This window comes from Thunnus maccoyii, chromosome 2 (assembly GCF_910596095.1).
Source record: "Thunnus maccoyii chromosome 2, fThuMac1.1, whole genome shotgun sequence".
Lineage (NCBI taxonomy): Eukaryota > Metazoa > Chordata > Actinopteri > Scombriformes > Scombridae > Thunnus > Thunnus maccoyii.
The window spans coordinates 3,776,153-3,792,607 of NC_056534.1; the positions used below are offsets into that span (position 1 = coordinate 3,776,153).

The following is a 16,455-nucleotide window of genomic DNA, read 5'->3' on the forward strand; positions in this document are numbered from 1 at the left end:
GTTCAATCTGCAAGTCAGGATGAACAGGCAGTTTGGTTTTACTGAGATACAAAACATTTCCTCAACAAACAGCACAAGTTCTTTGAAAGACTTTTCTGAGATCAGTTCTGAGAAGTCAGCTGCAGTAAACAACATAAAGTGTCAAAAAATAAAGTTACTTTGACCATATATATGCAAGTAGGCAAATAAACATTTAAGTAAAATAAAATGTGTTCACATTATTACCACCTATTGTCTTATTTTGTGTATTTATGTAAACCTGCAGAATTTTCACCAACTCTGCAGAGTTTTTTAGCCTCTTATGTCTCGTTGTCTTAGTTTTAAGCCACATTTACTGTGTGGTTCAAACCTTTTCAAGCAGCAGCAGGCAGCTGTTTTCAGCAAACAAACTCAAACAATCCAACTGTTCACTACCTGCCTGCAGCATCAAAACAGCAGACAGACAAAGTCTCAGGAGTTGGTGGAGAACTACAGAAGCACATTGCACAACCTGAATGATCCCAAGGACTTCAGATGCCTGTGCAATGTTGACATACTAATTCTAACATCCACGTTATTCAGTGACATTAATATCTCACATTGTTTCCAACCAAGGAGGAAAATAAAAGTAAATTAAATCAAGTATAGTGTCATCAAATCAAATCATCAAATCAAGTTTATTTATAAAGCACATTTAAAAACAAGCAGAGTTGACCAAAGTGCTGTACAATAAAATAACAAAAGTAAATGAAAACAACATAACAAGGTAGCAGCACAAAAAGGAGTAGAGATGACATAAAATTACTATCCCATATGCATACAAAAATAAACAAATAATAGTAAAACATAAAGCTTTAAGGACACTCAAAGGCCCGCGAGAATATGTGGGTTTTGAGTTTAGCCTTAAAAGTCTCTACAGAAGGGGAACACTTAATTTCAAAATGTAAACTGGTCGCCCTTACCCCAGTCTCGATTGAGGGACAGCCAGGAGCAGCTGGTCTGAGGATCTGAGAGATCTGGGGTTGGAGAGGGGGCAGAGGAGCTCAGAGAAATACTGTGGCACCAGGCCATGTAAAGCTTCAAAAACAAATAAAAGGACCTTAAACTCAGTCCTATACTTGACTGGTAGCCAATGCAGAGACACCAGTACAGATGTGATGCTGTCTCTCTTCCCGGTACCAGTTAGTAGCCTTGCAGCAGCATTCTGCACCAGCTGTAAGCGAGACAAGGATGATTGGCTAATACCCAAATAAAGAGCATTGCAACAATCCAGTCAAGAGGAAATCGAAGCATTTGTGACAGTCTTCAAGTCATGAAATGAGAGGAACGGTTTAAGTTTGGTGATGTATCTCAGCTGGAAAAAACAACCTTTGACAACAGAGTTGATTTGTTTGTCAAATTTTACAGCTGGATCGAAAATGACACCAAAATTTCTGGCATGGGTATGAAGGTTAGGGACCAGGGGCCCTAAGTGATTGGCTATACCCCCAGTAGAGTTGGAGGGACCAAATAAAACCACTTCTGTCATACTATCATTTAACTGAAGACAGTTTTGTGCCATCCAATTTTTTACATCCTGGATGCAGTCAAGGAGGGACCTAACTGTGTTATTATTGTTATCTCCAGGTTCTAATGGGAGGTATAGCTGAGTGTCATCTGCGTAGCAATGTTAGATTGAAGATAAAGCCTAAAGGGAGCATGTATAAGGTGAATAAAATGGGCCCTAAAATGGAGCCTTGAGGTTCTCCACAGGTGATGGGAGCAGACGAGGAGGAGAGGTGTCCAGTTTTGACAGAAAATGATGGAAGTGAAATAACAGATCGGAGGTTATTAATTTTACTGATGAAAAAGGGCACAGGGCCAGTAGCAGCAGGGTTTAGGATTGAGTTAATTGTGTCAGTCTTGGTGTCATGAGTTAATTATTGTCATGCCTCTGACTTCTCAAACAGCAATGATTCATAACCACCTTAACCTTGTCTCATAATTACAAGATACGGATATTTTCTCGTAACTATCAGATCTTTTCATAATTACAAGATGAGGCCTCCAGGTTTTTCTTTCTTTGGTGAATGCAACGCACCTTCATGGAGACTAAATTAGAGCTAAAATGAGAGTGAATATTGGACTCCAAATGAATGCTAATGTTGCTTCATTTCTGCTGGTTGTGTAAGTAGGTAACTGTTTGCGTGTAGAACGTTAGCCATTACAACTTTGTGAGGAAAGGACATGGTGGTAGCTGTTTACTGTTAGTGAGTATTGAGGTTTTTCTGTCATTTAACTTCCTAAATCAAACTGCAGAATGTCTCTCTTGTCTTCTTCCTTCTTTCTAATATTTGAAAAATATGTTCAAATAAGGGCATGGTGCCACTCTGAGTGTTTGGCCACGGTCAACCTCTCCTCTATAAAAAAGCCCCTTCCTCTTTATTGTGTTCACTGCAGCACCGTCCCTCCTAACACTGAGAAGAAAACAGAGTGAACAGCTTCCATCAGACATCTTTCTCCAGCAAAGGAGGTAAAAAATTTTCACTTTACTGTATTTATCTTAACTCCAAAGAGGAAGGTAGCAACAAGCTCAAGTGCAAATTAGAACTCAAATTATGCAACTTTAATTGAGTCTAACGTCTCCTGACACCTTGCAAAAATTTCAAATGATTTTTTAAGAAAAATTTATCAAGTCACATTAAACGGTATGGAAGTCCAGACTGGCCATGGTTGCTATTATTTTTAAAAATCCTGTCATCTGGAGATCTTGATGTTATCCATAAACACTGTGGGTACCCAACAGGGCTCTATGAGGAGGCGACAGCATGACAAGGAAGCAGTATATGAGAGTATGAGTGTGTGTAACATACTATATTCAATGGCGGAGAAATGGGTTATGCTGTGGGAATGGTTTGAGATGTTTATATGGTTTGGATATATTGGCACATTCTGACATTTTTGGGCTCTGGGTTTGAAGTCATTGTAATTGTTGTGATCCAAACTGACAACAGCTGTCATCCTTCACAAAGGAGCAAACTACAAACTCCAAAGACAGATAAATCTACTTTAGCACGTTACCATGTTAACATTTTTAATTTATTTTTCAAATTTTTAATAATAACTGGCTTTGGAGTAAGTGTGCGGGCGTCACTCTCTTTCTATTGGTGCTGACCTTTAACAGCCCTACAACTACGTGAAGTACGCATAATTACAGCCCTTCTATCGTGTTAGCATGTCAAACATTATACACTGAAAGCAGCATGTTGAAAGGTTAACTGTAAGCGTTTTAATGTGCTGATACCATAACGTGACAACCTCAGCTGAGCATTAAGTGCAGCTGATCTTTAAAGGACGGGTTCACAGTTTTTCAAGTGTGTCTTAAAACAACAGTCAGGAGCCCAAATGAACAGTGAAACATGTTTTTCTTGCTGTAATCATTTCTCATGTTCATACTGACCATTAGAAGATCCCTTCATAATGCACTTACAATGTAAGTGATGGAGGACAAAATCCACAGTCCTCCTTCTGTGCAAAAATGTATTTAAAAATTTATCTGAAGCTAATATGAAGCTTCAGCGTCCAAATGAGTCAAATCAAGTAGATATCTTTCAACGTTACAGTCTTTTTAGTGCCAAAGTCCCTCTTTTTGTTACTATTCTTCCACCTGCAGCTCAACAGGGAAACACTGTCCGAGGAAACACAAAGAGGGAATTTGATGTTAAAAAGACTGTAAATGTGTCAGATATCCACTTGATATGACTAACTCAGACTGCTGAAGCCTTATATAAGCTTCACATCAACTTTTAAATGACTGTGTGGACACACTGTGGATTTTGGCCTCCATCACTTACATTGAAAGCACATTTGAAGGATCTTTTAATATCCAGTATGAACAGGAGGAATGATTACAGCGAGGAAAACCTCTTTCACTGTTCATATGGACACCTGACTGTTGTTTTAAAACAGACTTGAAAAATTGTGAAGATGTCCTTTAAGTGCAGTCAATTAGATTAGCTGATTATGGCCTTTCCTCTGTCAACACCCTCAGGCCAAACTTTACATTTTTGCCCCACCAGTGGTTGGAGGCTGTCATCCTGCACAGAAGGTGATGTATGTTCCCATGCAGTGCATTAAAAACAGCCTCTAAGTTTCTCAGGCTCCGAGGATACACATTACATCTCCAGAAACCTACAAATAGAGGGGTGTTGTGGGTTATCATGTCAGTCTAACTTCAAAGCTCCCTTCACTGATAGCATCTTATCGTCTCTTGTTCTTAATCTTCAGTTCTGAATAAATTCAAGAGCAAGAATTTGAATTTTCAAATAAGGGTACAGCACCACTCTAAAGGGTTTGACCATAGTCCTTCTCTTCTCTTTAAAAGTGTCTGTTCTCTCTGTCTGTGTTCACTGCAGCAACACTTTACCTTCAAACACAGAAGAAGTGGACGACTTCAGAGCATCCATCAGACATCGATCTCAAAGGTAAAAGACATACGCTGGAGGATAACAGATTGGATTTAAGTATAACAATGACAATGTGTGTGTATTATAGCATGAAACAGTAGCAAGCAAGGTGAGAATGTAAATGTTTGTGTTCTGGTTTTAAGGGCAGGATGTGACACAGGGCAACAACAGGTTTCCCACCCCACTGGTTCCCAACTTGTATGACAGTATGTTTAGAAAATGCTGCAGCTGTTTTTCTCCCTGTTGAAAGAGAAAAGAGAGAACAAGGGCTAATTTTAGGGGAATTTCAATGTGACTTTAGATGCTGTTGGGGTCTTAGTAATGATAATGTGCTCTATTATTAATGTTTGTTTGCAGATGGCCAACCTGTGGTGGATCACTGTAACACTGACCTTCTTTCTGTCTTCTGGATGTTTGGCTGCAGTGGACCAGAACAAGCTGGCTCCTCTTATACAACAGATAAGGAATCTCAAGGGGTGAGTCAACATCCTTTTAAGTTTCAGAAAAATGTTTCCGATATTATTATGTTGTGCAGTCGTAGAAGAAGAACTCAGATCCATTACTTGAGTACAAGTATTAATACACAACGTTAAAAAATACAACTTAAGTAAGTACAGAAGTATTATCAGTTAAGTTTACTTAAAGTATTAAAAAGTAAAAGTAATTATTTAGCAGAAAATCTGCCCCATGACATATATATACTAAATATTATGAAAACATTATACTGTTGCATCAATGTGTAAGCAGCACTATAATATATATATTTCCTGCATAGAAATCCTACATAAGTATTAGCAACAAAATGTATTGCAGTAAAAGTACATAAGTATTATGAGCTTGATGTAGTTAAAGTATTGCAGTAAAAGTAGTGGTTTGGTCCCTCTGACTGATATATTATTATATATGACATCATTAGATTATTAATACTGAAGCATCAGTGTTAGAGCAGCATGTTACTGTTGTAGCTGCTGGAGGTGGAGCTAGTTTACACTACTTTATATACAGTTAGCTAGTTTAGTCCAGTGGTTCCCAACCTAGGGGTCGGGCCCCTCCAAAGGGTCAGCAGATAAATCCGAGGGGTCGTGAGATGATTAATGGAAGAGGAAAGAAGAAAAAACAAAGTTCTGATACACAAATCTGTTTTCAGTTTTTGGACTTTTTCTCTAATCTTTGATTTTTGCTGAAATATTGGATCATTTGAACATTTATTGAAATGAAAGCATGTGAGAAGTTTAGAGGGAAAAATCACTATTTGGTGGAGCTGTTAACAACTCATAGACATGTGAAATGTGACCCCGACTACACACTGCTTTTTGTAAGACGTCAAAAGACAAAAAGGTTGGAAACCACTGGTTTCATCTTTAACAATGTGTTGTATTTTAAAAGGGATAGAAAAAGAAACAACAGGTCTTAACCATTAGGCCATCAGGATGCCCCTCTACTAAACATTTTCTGTTGTTATGTTGTTTTTTGACAGGAACCAGATAACTGGAGTGTACAGTGTGGCTGTAAGCATGCCCAGGGATGACCCATATAACCCACAGAAAGTGCCGCAACTAACACAGGACAACATAAAGCAGATTAATAAATATGGATTGTACAAAACTGGCAGACTAGCTTTCGCCCTAAAACTTCAACATAGTAAAGTTCATGCAGAGTCGCGTCTTCTGACAGACTTACATCTGGTAAACCAAAAAGGTGATATGTTGGTCATCTTTGCTAGTGACTCCCCATGTTATCGTCATTGTGCAAATCCAAAGAGCAATTATACTATCATTGACAAGATTAAAGCTGTGATTCGAGGAGGGGAATGGGGGAACCGTGTATTTGTGTTTGAAAATGTATTCTGGCCCGGTAAAAAAAAAGAGGCAAGAGAAGAGAACAAGATTAATGAAAAAGATTTAAAAATGGCCCTCAAGGATATCGGGATCTCTATTGGGGGTCTTCAGAACGTATTTCGCTGTTATGACCCAAAAGCGTACACTGGTTTTCAGTGTGTTAACTGCTCCAGCCGTGGAGAGGTTACAAAGAAATGCGTTGATTACAATGCATAAACTTGTCCCAGCCACAGCAGGGGTTGAGGTAGAGGTGTCAGAGAGTAGAAAAGTTCTGGGGACCAAAATGATTCAGATCAAATGGATTCGTTAAAACCTGAACACCCTCACCCTCAAGATTATCTGCACTGTGCAAAGCTGCTCTTCAGCATTTTCATTACTTTCATTTTTACTGGTAAACCTGACTCAGCTTTGAGGTAATTTTCTGTCATTGGTTTGAATTATTCAGAAATTATCAGATTTTCATATTTACATTTTTCTATCCAACAATCCATTGATTTAAAAAATAAATTCAAAAACAGTTCCTAATTCTTAATTATACATTGATCTGATGGATGAAATAACATTTTGAAAATTTGAACTCAGTTTTCCAATTTTCTATTTATAAGTGTTACACAGATCACAAATGTATTTTTATAATTATAATTTATTCTATTAAATTAAAAAATAAATAAAATTAAATTAGAGATTTGGTGCTGGGTGAGTAGATGTGTTGACTCAACTCTAATTAAAAAGCCACAGACTGAAAAGAATAAATAAATGTTTGGCTGGTTTGATATGTGGTTGTTTAATCTACAGATTTGTATCTTGGTATGTTTGTCTTGAATCCTAAATTACAGTTCACCCAACCACTCACAGAGGATGTGACCTCTGACCCCGGCAGTGTTTGTGCCTTCTCTTACCATTGAGAGAGTCATTGAATTGAACCCCTCATGTCACTTTGAGCTGATAGGAAACTATCACTGAAGGTTATTGATCATTTTCATGTAGTTACCAGTTTATAGTAACATTCTGTATTTACTTTAGTAAAGTGAAATAAGGAAAAAGGAGGTTTCATGTACTCATGTCATTGTACTCCATCATTCTGTAAAGCATTTCTGATTAAAGCTTGGCTCAGCATCATTCTGGTCTGTCTTTATTTATATCATCTGGGAACTCCTGAACAACAGTACTGTTATCTGTTAAAAAGTGTTGAATCTGTGAGCCAACAGTTCACTCTGTTTTATATTTCATTATTTAACAGCCTGCCCTTCATTAACAGCATCTGTCTGCAGTGAAATGTGACAGTGGTGCCTATTTTCACTTTACCATTTGGCATTTTAAATTTCATCTTTTCCATTTGGCATTCAACATTTGGCTTTTCAAGCTGTCTGTCAATGAGGAGGAGTGGCCCAAAGGCTGGAGGGCAGGGTTTGAAACGGCCGGGGTGCAGAAGCTCTTTATGGACAGCAGGTGGAGCTGACTGCTACAGAGCACAGTGAGAACTAGAAGAAGAAGCACACTGTGCTCTAACATCCACATTGGCTGCTAGCAGTGGCAAAGCCAGAGCTAGCCTCACTGCTGAGACAGATGCTGGAAGATGAACAGACTTTACATGACTGTACAGTAACAGTAGCCACTCTTGTTGTGCTTTATGTTATTTGCTTCTTCTTTGGCAGATCTGCTGCTGAAATTACAAAGATATGACGGCTCATTAGGCTGCTGACTTACAGCCACAGGTTTTTATTAATTATTATCACATTAATTCAGTTATGATTATGTAGAGTTAGTCATTTATTCTGCTGCCTTTGGATTCTTCATTTAATTCTCTGAGGCAGCAAAATAACTTGTATTTGTATTTGAATAAAAAGATGTTAAAATAGGTTTTTCCTGAATAAACGTTTGTAGCAACAGAAGTTTATCATATCAGATCTTGAAGTCTCCCACATAAGGGTCCAACATCACTAACCACCCGACCTCTTCACCACCTGACACACAGATCTGCAGCTGTTTATACATCAGAACACAGAATATTTTCAATTTCATCTTCACCATTTAAGCTTTCAGTTTGAGCATTTAAATTTACACCTGACTGCTGGTTTAAGACAAAAATTGTGAACCCGTCCCTTAAGTGCAGTCGATCAGATTAGCTGATTATGGCCTTTCCTCTAGCAACACCATCAGGCCAAACTTTACATTTTTGTCCCACTAGTGTTCAGAACCAGAGAAAGTCAGGTTTCCAAGTGATGTTGTAGTGAGATGCGCACAGATGCAGGGGTGTAGAGAACAAACCAGAAGAACTGATGGGGTGTGGCTGATGAACTCCCGGGGAGATCAACATGAGAGGACTTTTTCTGCCAGAACCTCAGTGGTGGAAAAAGTATTCAGATCCTTTACTTACGTAAAAGTACCAGTATAACAATTACAAAATACTGCATTATAGCGATAATGCAGTTTACCATCTCAACCCAACTTTAGAGATGAAATGTCTTTTTGGTGGAACTGCTAACCACTCATAGACATCTGAAACGTGAAAAGGGGCAACAACTAGACACTGTTTGTATGAAAGCCAGAAAGGTTGTGAGCCACTGATGTAATCTTTGACAATGTGTTGTGTTTTATGAGCTCATCATATGTTTTTGTCGTGTTAAATGATAAACTGAAAAGTAACTACAACTGTCAAATTAATGTGCTGGAGTAAAAAGTAGGATGAAATGGAAATACATAACTGAAGTACAAGTATCTCAAAATTGTACCTAAGTACTTTTAGTTCTTGAATAAATGTATTTAATTTCTTTCCATTGCTGCATAACCTGCACAATCTGCAAAAGTAATGGGTGGAAAATTCAAGCCTCCCTTTCATCTCAGAGTGCATAATTATCCATTTACATCTAGTGTCTGTTCAGAGGTCTGGACTACAACAAGACGGTTTCATGGCTTTATTGATATTCACTAAAATTAATAGAAAGTACTTTCTACTTATTTAAAAGTTAGATTGTAGAAAATTAAATGTTGGCTTTAATGACTATTATCTAATTTCTCAGCAGATATTTCCAGATTTGCAGTACCCTCACTGAACATGAATGAATGAACTCTAACTTAAAGGTGTCTTACTTTGCACATTTTAATATATTACATTTAAATATGAAAAGCCAAAATTTAATAAATGTGGAAACTATATACTGTAGGTTAGTGACGTATCCTGTGTTTAATAACAGAGAAGACTATATTTACTACTATACTTCCTTGTTATTATGATTAGCCCTGTTTTACTCATGTTTATGAGGATACTTTTTGTTAAAAGTATCATCATTGTGCTCATTAACTTGGTCTGTGTGCAGATGGCTGGCCTGTGCTGGGTGACGGTGATGCTGGCCTTCTTCCTGTCTGCTGAAAACAGTTTGGCTGCTGTGAACCAGAACAGGCTTGCAAGAATTGTAAATGGCATCTTGGGAGAGTGAGTTAACTTTTTATTCATTGGCTGAAAATTTTTTAATTTTGGGTAACGATTTATTTTACAGATCCTTTAATTTTATACTAATTTCCTGGAAATCTTCAGAGTAATTTGAAGGTATTTAATGATTTATTTCACTTTATATTTGGGTTTGTTGTTAATTTGCAAAATGTCTTGATAAATTCGACTTTTGACAAGTCTTTAGTTTTCAGTGTGTAGTTCTTTGTGTCAAACTTCATATTAGCACATTAGGTTTTTTCAGTAATTTCCTAAAAGTAGCTGCTGTGTTCATTGTTAGGGCATTTTTTGAAAGGGGGATGTAACTTGGTATCATACAGGAAATGTGCTCATTATAGAGTTTTTAAGAAACAACCTAATATGTGGTTTGACACACTAAACAATACACTGAAAACTGAGTATATTCTGTCAGTTAAAGAGTTAAGAGTCTAATTTATTAAGAGTTTTTGCAAATTAACAATTATGTATGAACCCAAAACTAATGAATGAATACTTACCAACTAAACCAACATAACACTTCTGTTTATTTGTTTGGTTTTTATATAATTTGTACCAAACTGTGCCATCCTATGTAAAATGTCCTAAAACCTAACCATTAAATACCTGCAAATTTCCTGGAAATTAGTATAAAATTAAAGGACATGTTAAATAAAGTCACTGAATTTTGCCACCTAAGGATGTATTCAGACACTGTGTCAGAGAGGTACAATAGGAGTGAAAATATGTTTCTAACCCCAGAAAAACATTAAGCCAGAGGGGAAAACCTCTGATTTTGTTGTAAACTTGATTGTGCTTTCTATATTAATGGTAATATAACAAAACAAATTGATATGACACTTAAACCTCTGTATTGTTAATCATTAACTACTTGAAAAAGGCCTTTTACTTTATACTTTATGATAGATAATATAGCTAGTAATACTGTTCTATAGTATAATACACACACACACACACACACACACACACACACACACACACACACACACACACATATATATATATATATATATATATATATATAAAGACAGCAAGGGTGCCACTTTTTAAATGGAAGAAACTTCAGCTCTACTGTGTCCTGCAGAGGACAAACAGAGAAATGATGCATTCTCCACAGAGTAAATGGCAGAAAGACAGCAAGGGTGCCACTTAGTGGTCAACTTAGGTTACTGCCTTACAAATCATCAACTCATATTGTGTTCTGCACCAAAATATCTAAGATACATAGTGTCATGTTGTGTATGTTTTTTTTTACTTCTGGCAGGTACAGAATAAATGAGATGTTCAGTCTGGCTGTAAGCATCCCAGAGAACCAGAACCAAGACACTGACCAAATCCTTCAGCAAGTCTTCACAAGTGACCCTGGTGACAATGTGACGAATAAGATCATCAATGATGAGGTGTACATCGGCAGCAGGGTGGTTGCGGCTAAAGTTCTGAAACGGCCCAATGGAGGAGCTGATCATGCAGAGTCACGTGTTGTCGACCACTTGAACCATTTGGACAACAGTCGTAATGCTAACGATATATTGCTTTTCTATGTTTACGCCTCCCCGTGTGTTGAAAAATGTTCAAGCGAAGCACATCGGGAGAACATTCTCGGAAGAATAAATCACATTCGGCAATGGACTAGTTATGCTGTTGTGTTCTCTAAAATATTCATACCCAAAAATCGTGAGCCCAATACTGATCAACAATGACGTGAAGCCCTTCAGCGGCTTGGGACGTACCAGGTTAACCAAGGGTCAATCGGTCTAGACAACATATTCCGATGTCACAGAGCACGTGGTCAGATGCAGTGCACCAGCTGCCTCAGTGATAATCAAGTTGCAGACTATTGTGTTCAAGTCCAACAGCCTCAACAAGGCAATGGAAATGGTCATTTTGGTCAGGGTGGCAGTGAAAGAGGAGGGGGCCAAGGCGGAGGAGGAGGGGGCATAGGTGGAGGAGGGGGCCAAGGTGGAGGAGGAGGGGGCATAGGTGGAGGAGGGGGCCGCGGCCAAGGAGGGGGCATAGGTAGAAGAGGGGGCCGGGGCCAAGGAGGGGGCATAGGTAAAAGAGGGGGCCAAGGCGGAAGAGGAGGGGGCATAGGTAGAGGAGGGGGCCGGGGCCAAGGATGGGGCATAAGTAGAAGAGGGGGCCGGGGCCAAGGAGGGGGCATAGGTAGAAGAGGGGGCCGGGGCCAAGGAGGGGGCATAGGTAGAAGAGGGGGCCGGGGCCAAGGAGGGGGCATAGGTAGAAGAGGGGGCCAAGGCGGAAGAGGAGGGGGCATAGGTAGAGGAGGGGGCCGGGGCCAAGGAGGGGGCATAAGTAGAAGAGGGGGCCAAGGCAGAGGAGGAGGGGGCATAGGTAGAAGAGGGGGCCGGGGCCAAGGAGGGGGCATAAAGCTGTGATTCAGCAGAAACAGATTTGTTAGAACCTGAGACAGACTCATTGTGCCTAATAATAAGACTAAGAATCTGCTGCCATGTTTGCAGCTGTGTGTATTTAAGCACAGCGGTGCTTTGAGCTTAATGCTAATGTCAGTATGCTAACATGCTCACAATGACAAAGCTATAATGTTTACCATGTTCACCATCTTACTTTAGCGTCTTAGCATTTAGTTTTGCAGGAACATGGTCATAAACTAAAATGTTGGACAAATCTTCAAATTTGTCCAACATTTGAATTCGAATGCAGCTCATTTTCGTAGGATACAGCAGAAAGGTCTATATATACATACAGTATATTATATACAAACTTTGTATGAAGTTTGGTGTTATTATCATTTTATTTTACAATAATTATAGGTCTTATATGTATAATTCAGTAGTGGGGATGACCTATGAGGGGAAGGAAAAAATGGAATGAGGGTGACAGTTTAGTGATAAAATGAAATGCTGTAGAAAAATAAAATCAAAATTAAAACTAAAATTAACTAAAATTTGTATCTCTCCTTTATTAGGGCCCGAGCACCTAGCAGTTCGCTCACACTCTCCGTTCAAATATATGAGTATTTTACTGTGTCCAGCTGCAGTTACTTATTGTCATTTCAATCAAACTTTGACCAGGTCATGTGGGTTAAAAGTCTTTACTTTTCTAAAAACAGACTTGATGAAAATTAGGAAATTAATTTGTTTTACAAATTCACAACAAACTCATCAGAGTTTTCAATTTACTAATTGAAATTCAAGTGAATGGACCCAAAACTTAATAATTTTGATGACACAGGTGTGAGCAAGACAGACATGTCTCACCCTTCAGAAAATTCTGATCCTCACACCGTTGAGATTTGATGTTTTGCCATGACAGAGGAAGTTGCTATAATTTTATTGTAAATGCTCCAGTCTGCACCAAACTTCTCCCAGCCTGAACACATCTACATGACAATATTCCATCAGTGATGCAAACTGGCTGAATAGCGCCCCCCACAAAATTTCAGCAAAGCAGCCCCAGCAGCAGGCAAAATAGTGGACAAAGGAAGTGATGTTTATCTCCTTCTTGCACTGTCTGAAAACAGCCCAGGTCTGAAGACATCTACATGCCCGTCACAGAAGCCTTTCAATTGCAGCCTGATGTGCGCGGAGGCACGAGGGCCCGTTCAACACTGCTTGCAGCTCTAATTTATTCATCCTTTCCAGAGACACTGTCTCTGCAAAAATATTAGGAATGTTATCTAATATTGTGTAAAAATGGGCTAAACACCTGCAGCAGACTCATCTACCTGCTTGCAAACTATAAGTTATTTCTTTAGAATTTTAACTTAAGGTTTATCATGATCTTGGTTTAGGTCTTATTACTGTAACTGTGTATTATCCATTTTGTGACAATACTGTCAATGAATGTGATCTGTGTGCAGATGGCTGGCCTGCACTGGGTGGCTGTGGTGCTGGTCTTCTTCCTGTCTACTGGGAACAGTTTGGCTGCTGTGGACAAGAGTTGGCTAACAAGTATTGTCAAAGGCATCAAGAATGAGTGAGTCTATTCTATTATCTCTATTTTATCTCATTCATATTTGCTGAGGCTAGAGCAGCTGCTATATGTGACTCCTATTACAGAATTTTCCATGAGGTTGTTGAAAATCCAGCAAAAACGTGACTGTAGAGCAAGAAATCTGCCAGAGATCCTGTAAAACTAGTCATCAAATGCCATTAAAATAAAAGCTTTAATTTACTAAACTTAAAGATCCAAAATGTTTTAGACATAAAAAATACTCTCTACTTTGAATAATAATTTGCTACTGGTTTGTTTTTTCACAAAATAGTTTAATGAACCAATTAAATATTCTTAAAAATGTGTCCACTCCTTCCATCTCACTGAAAAACACAGAACCGTTGATTATGTAAATATTGTTCATTTCTAAAGTTTTCCTGCTGGACACAAGCTTATTTGACATATTTTCATAAACATCCATTAAATCCTCATATTTTGATCACACTCTGACTGCTAAAGACTGCACGATCTGCAAACACAGGGCCGATGTTGAGCTGCCACCTTACTGAGCTCTTGCTAGCTTGGTGGGACGTTTCCTAACCCAAATTCCGTGTTTAAAAATGTTGTATTAGCTTAAATTATACTTTTCTTTTGATTAAAATGCATCATAAGCTGGTGATAAGTCATTCTGGATGGGTTTCATGAGCGGCTACATTAATGTTATTTTTTTCACAAAGCCTACATCATAATTCATAATTCAGACTAGTGTTTAGAGACTGAAAAACTTCCACATTCACACAGGTCGCCTGCATCGGACCACCGTGATTAATACAAACATCACATCTTTCACTATCAGTTTAAACATGTTAATTTCCGCAGTAATTGCAGTGGCGCTTGAGAGTACAACACGTACATCAGCTACCAGACTTGTTTATACCAGACTCAGTACACAATCCTTGTTGCTGAACTTCTTTTCTGACTGTGAAGATGATTTTACCATGGCTGGGTACCACAGGAGCTTTAAACAAAAAATGTTGAGGTCTACACATCAAGTTCTTTTTCTATTTTCCATTCATCAATCCGTTATGATTCTGAACCTATCATCCAGGTCCCTGTGTATCTACACTTCTCACTTTTCAATCTATACTTACAGCTAAACCACATGAACCAAAGATACTCATTAAATTTAATGTAACATTTTATTTTGGACAGGTATGCGCTAGGTGACACCTTCAGTCTGGCTGTGAATGTCCCACAGAACCAAGACCCAACTAATCTTCAGGAAGTCTTCCAGGACGACCCAGCAGACAAAGTGAAACAAAGTGTCTCACAGGGTCAAGTGTACCGAGGCAGCAGGGTGGTTGCAGCATCAGGGGCAGTGTTAAATGTTTTAGAAAACATACAACCCCTCATTACAAGCAGTCAGGGTAATTTCCTCATTGTCTACTCTGAAGAATCCCCATGTGGTCTGACGTGTACAAGCAAAAATGAGGGCACTGTCGCTGACAAGATTAATGATGTCATTAAGAATTGGAGTGGTTATGCATTCGTGTTTTCTAAAGTAGTCGACGTTGCTGCCAAAGACACGTCTCAACGGGCTGAATCCTTTTAACAACTTGGGGTTTCTAAATTCAGACTTGACAACATATTCCGTTGTTATAAACCTGGAGATGATCCTTTTCAGTGTACCAGCTGCTCCTCAGGTGGAGATGTTACACCCTCGTGTGTTGCAAATGAAGGCACGTCAAATCAAGAACAGGGTATAGGTGACAAATCAGTGACCAGGCGCAAACGTAGAGCAGGTGGCGGGCATGGCAGAAGTGGCGGGCGTAGCAGAGGTGGCAGGCGTAGCAGCGGAAGTAGCAAACGTAAAAAACGACGTCCCGGCTTGTTTTGGGGGTAGGAAACTACTGGTGGCCTCCATGATTGAAGAACCAGCAGCCCAGTAAAGCTTACTGAAACAAAACTATACTCTATGCTTAATAAAAACTTATTTTAAGAATTTAAATAAGAATTTATTTTTCTGGTTCTTAATTCATTTCTGACAATGACTGAAGGTTTAAGCATCACATGTGTCATGATTTTAAAACTTATTCTCCACCTGCCTAAACAAACTGAAAAAGAGACATTGCTGCAAAGTTTGAAAAAATAAAAATAGGATGAATATACACTCCTGTTTTATGTAGTAACATGGGTATGGACTTGAAAACCCAAACTAGTTAATTTGCTGTGTTACAATCACAGTTAAACAAACAAACAAACAAACAAAAACTTGAAATGTTATGTTTTTTGGTATGTTTAATCTGCAAAATAGAGCTTTGGTATCTCGTTTTAAATCCAGCCATTTCACCTGACCAATTACAGGAAATGTGATCTTCAATTCAATGAAGGTAAAGAAGAGGTTTTTCCATTTTTTCCCCAAATCATAGTGAGTATATATTATGGTATTTCATTGAATCAAAGGAGAACAGTTTGTTTAATGTTAATCAACATCAGTATTTTCAGTATTTACTGTTTGTCATTGCACTCTATACTTCTGTAACACATTATCAAATCCTCTGATGTTCTGCTCTTTCTGATTAAAGCTCGGCTCAGCATCATTCTGGTCTGTCTGTGTGTCAATCATTTGGGAACTCCTACTGTACTATTATCTGTTTGAACATACTTTGAATTCGTTAAGCCAAACAGTTCAGCCTATTTTAGATTTCATTATTTAGACACAATTCAATGTTAGCTAGGTCTACAGTCTACAGACTTTTTGCTCTTGTTAAAATGACTACATATTATAATTACATATCATGAGCCCTCATTGTATCATATACCTGAGAAAAAAGGT

At 38.5% G+C, this 16,455-nt stretch overlaps 2 protein-coding genes across 5 annotated transcripts in view; both read left to right on the forward strand.

Moving 5' to 3' along the window:
• The window catches only part of LOC121880743, a 29,811-nt gene extending 22,644 nt beyond the window's left edge, over positions 1-7,167 (forward strand). Inside the window, exons 3-5 of the mRNA XM_042388239.1 lie at positions 4,782-4,900; positions 5,902-6,247; positions 7,099-7,167. Coding sequence (XP_042244173.1) covers positions 4,782-4,900; positions 5,902-6,247; positions 7,099-7,167 — 534 coding nt within the window. The remainder of the gene's footprint in view (positions 1-4,781; positions 4,901-5,901; positions 6,248-7,098) is intronic.
• On the forward strand, positions 2,032-16,046 carry LOC121883116. 4 transcript variants are annotated; one of them, XM_042391528.1, is made up of 6 exons: positions 7,774-7,859; positions 9,286-9,343; positions 9,580-9,695; positions 10,972-11,107; positions 13,546-13,661; positions 14,832-16,046. In XM_042391528.1, the coding sequence occupies exons 2-6, from the start codon at positions 9,326-9,328 to the stop codon at positions 15,229-15,231; spliced, it is 786 nt and encodes a 261-aa protein (XP_042247462.1). In that variant the 5' UTR covers positions 7,774-7,859; positions 9,286-9,325; the 3' UTR covers positions 15,232-16,046. The 4 variants fall into 4 exon arrangements, with proteins under 4 accessions (XP_042247464.1, XP_042247462.1, XP_042247463.1 ...); XM_042391530.1 differs by lacking the exons at positions 7,774-7,859; positions 9,286-9,343 and adding an exon at positions 2,032-2,491; XM_042391529.1 differs by lacking the exon at positions 9,286-9,343 and having other exon boundaries at positions 7,774-7,977.
• Positions 16,047-16,455: the final 409 nt, after the last annotated feature.

Coding starts and splice junctions, on each gene's coding strand:
- LOC121883116 (XM_042391527.1), top strand. CDS start 7,839: ATGAACAGACTTTACATGACT. Junction 7,860..9,579: donor TGAACAGACTTTACATGACT/GTACAGTAACAG, acceptor GTCTGTGTGCAG/ATGGCTGGCCTGTGCTGGGT. Junction 9,696..10,971: donor GTAAATGGCATCTTGGGAGA/GTGAGTTAACTT, acceptor TACTTCTGGCAG/GTACAGAATAAATGAGATGT.